Below are 1,303 nucleotides of genomic sequence, written 5' to 3' on the forward strand. Positions count from 1 at the left end.
TCAAAAAGGAAAGAAAAGGAAACTAAACTAAAACAAAAAATGCTTACAGCTCATTAACAAAGGTTGAACTTATTCTCCATCACATGTAGAGCGAAGTGCTGCAAAACACTGAATTCAACCACATTCCTCCCACACTCAGTGGTACTTAATGTGTGACTAGTAAATGATGCAACTTTAAGAACCTGCAAAGATCATTGCCATGGTAACTTACAATTGGAAGAGGAGAATGCAGTTAAAAGCATGGCTCATGGGGCGGGAGAGGAAGATTCGCCCAAGCAGATGAAGGTTCGGCTGCAGACTGCCGGCTTGGTCATGCAGAGCTGCTGCATCCGGCTGTAGTAAACCTGTATCTAAAAGACACAGACAAATGCAGGAGGCAATCAATTCACCGAACCTCAAACTGCTACAGTAAAAAAAAAAAAAGCTGCCAAATGTTCAGCTTAGCACATCATTTCCAAAGAAAGTAGACTCGTGGCCCTTTTATCACAGGTTATAGCCTCAATGTAGACATGAATGATAGTTTCCCCTCTCAGATTTTCATTTTTCAGGTTATTTGCACTTTTTCAAGCCTCCTGAAGGTGAATAGCACTAAAGAACATATCCAGGAATTTTAAACATAAAAATAATCCATCCATCCATCAGTTTTCTTATCCAATTCAGTCACAACTAAGCTAGAGCCTATTCTAGCTGTCATAGGGCAGACAGGAGAACACACCCTATATAGGTTACCAATGTATCAGAGGGTTAACACAGGGACAGACAACCATTCACACTCACATTCACACCTACAATCACCAATTAATCCAACAAGCGTGTCTTTGGCCTCTGAGACGAAGCAGGAGTACCCAGACAAAACCCACACACAACACAACAAGAGAGTTTCAGGTCACGAACCCCCACAGAATCTTTTCATTGTTTTCATGATAACCCCCAAGAGACAAAAAAATGAGTGAAGACAACATATCAAAAGAAGGGTGTTTAAAAAGTTCTTTGGAGGCTTGACGGTCCTTACTACAGCCCATCACTTTTTTAATATTCTGTTTCAACTACCGATTATGCTATGCATTGTTCTTTTGAAGCTTATTTCAGCTTCCTTAAAGTGCTGACTTGAACACTGAGCTTGAAGAATGCTGCAGCTATTGCCATAGATTCTGCTCTTCAAGTAACCCACAGTCTTTGTTGCTGCTGTTCTGGGTTTGAACTCACATGCATGTTGCAAGGACAGATGATAATAACTTTGATGAAAGTGGACCTGGCAGAGTGTACATTATTAAATGTGACAGTTAAAACCAGCATGTTAAAT

The 1,303-nt window shown here is 40.4% G+C and overlaps 1 protein-coding gene across 3 annotated transcripts in view; it reads right to left on the bottom strand.

Moving 5' to 3' along the window:
* LOC102206538 (uncharacterized) overlaps positions 1–1,303 on the bottom strand; it is a 91,780-nt gene that overhangs the window by 75,936 nt on the left and 14,541 nt on the right. For all 3 annotated transcript variants that reach the window (XM_005727269.1, XM_005727270.1, XM_005727268.1), the window contains exon 6: positions 212–350. In XM_005727269.1, coding sequence (XP_005727326.1) covers positions 212–350 — 139 coding nt within the window. The remainder of the gene's footprint in view (positions 1–211; positions 351–1,303) is intronic.

The sequence above is a fragment of the Pundamilia nyererei genome, unplaced genomic scaffold, assembly GCF_000239375.1.
Source record: "Pundamilia nyererei isolate P.nyererei 1_Seehausen unplaced genomic scaffold, PunNye1.0 scaffold00023, whole genome shotgun sequence".
NCBI lineage: Eukaryota > Metazoa > Chordata > Actinopteri > Cichliformes > Cichlidae > Pundamilia > Pundamilia nyererei.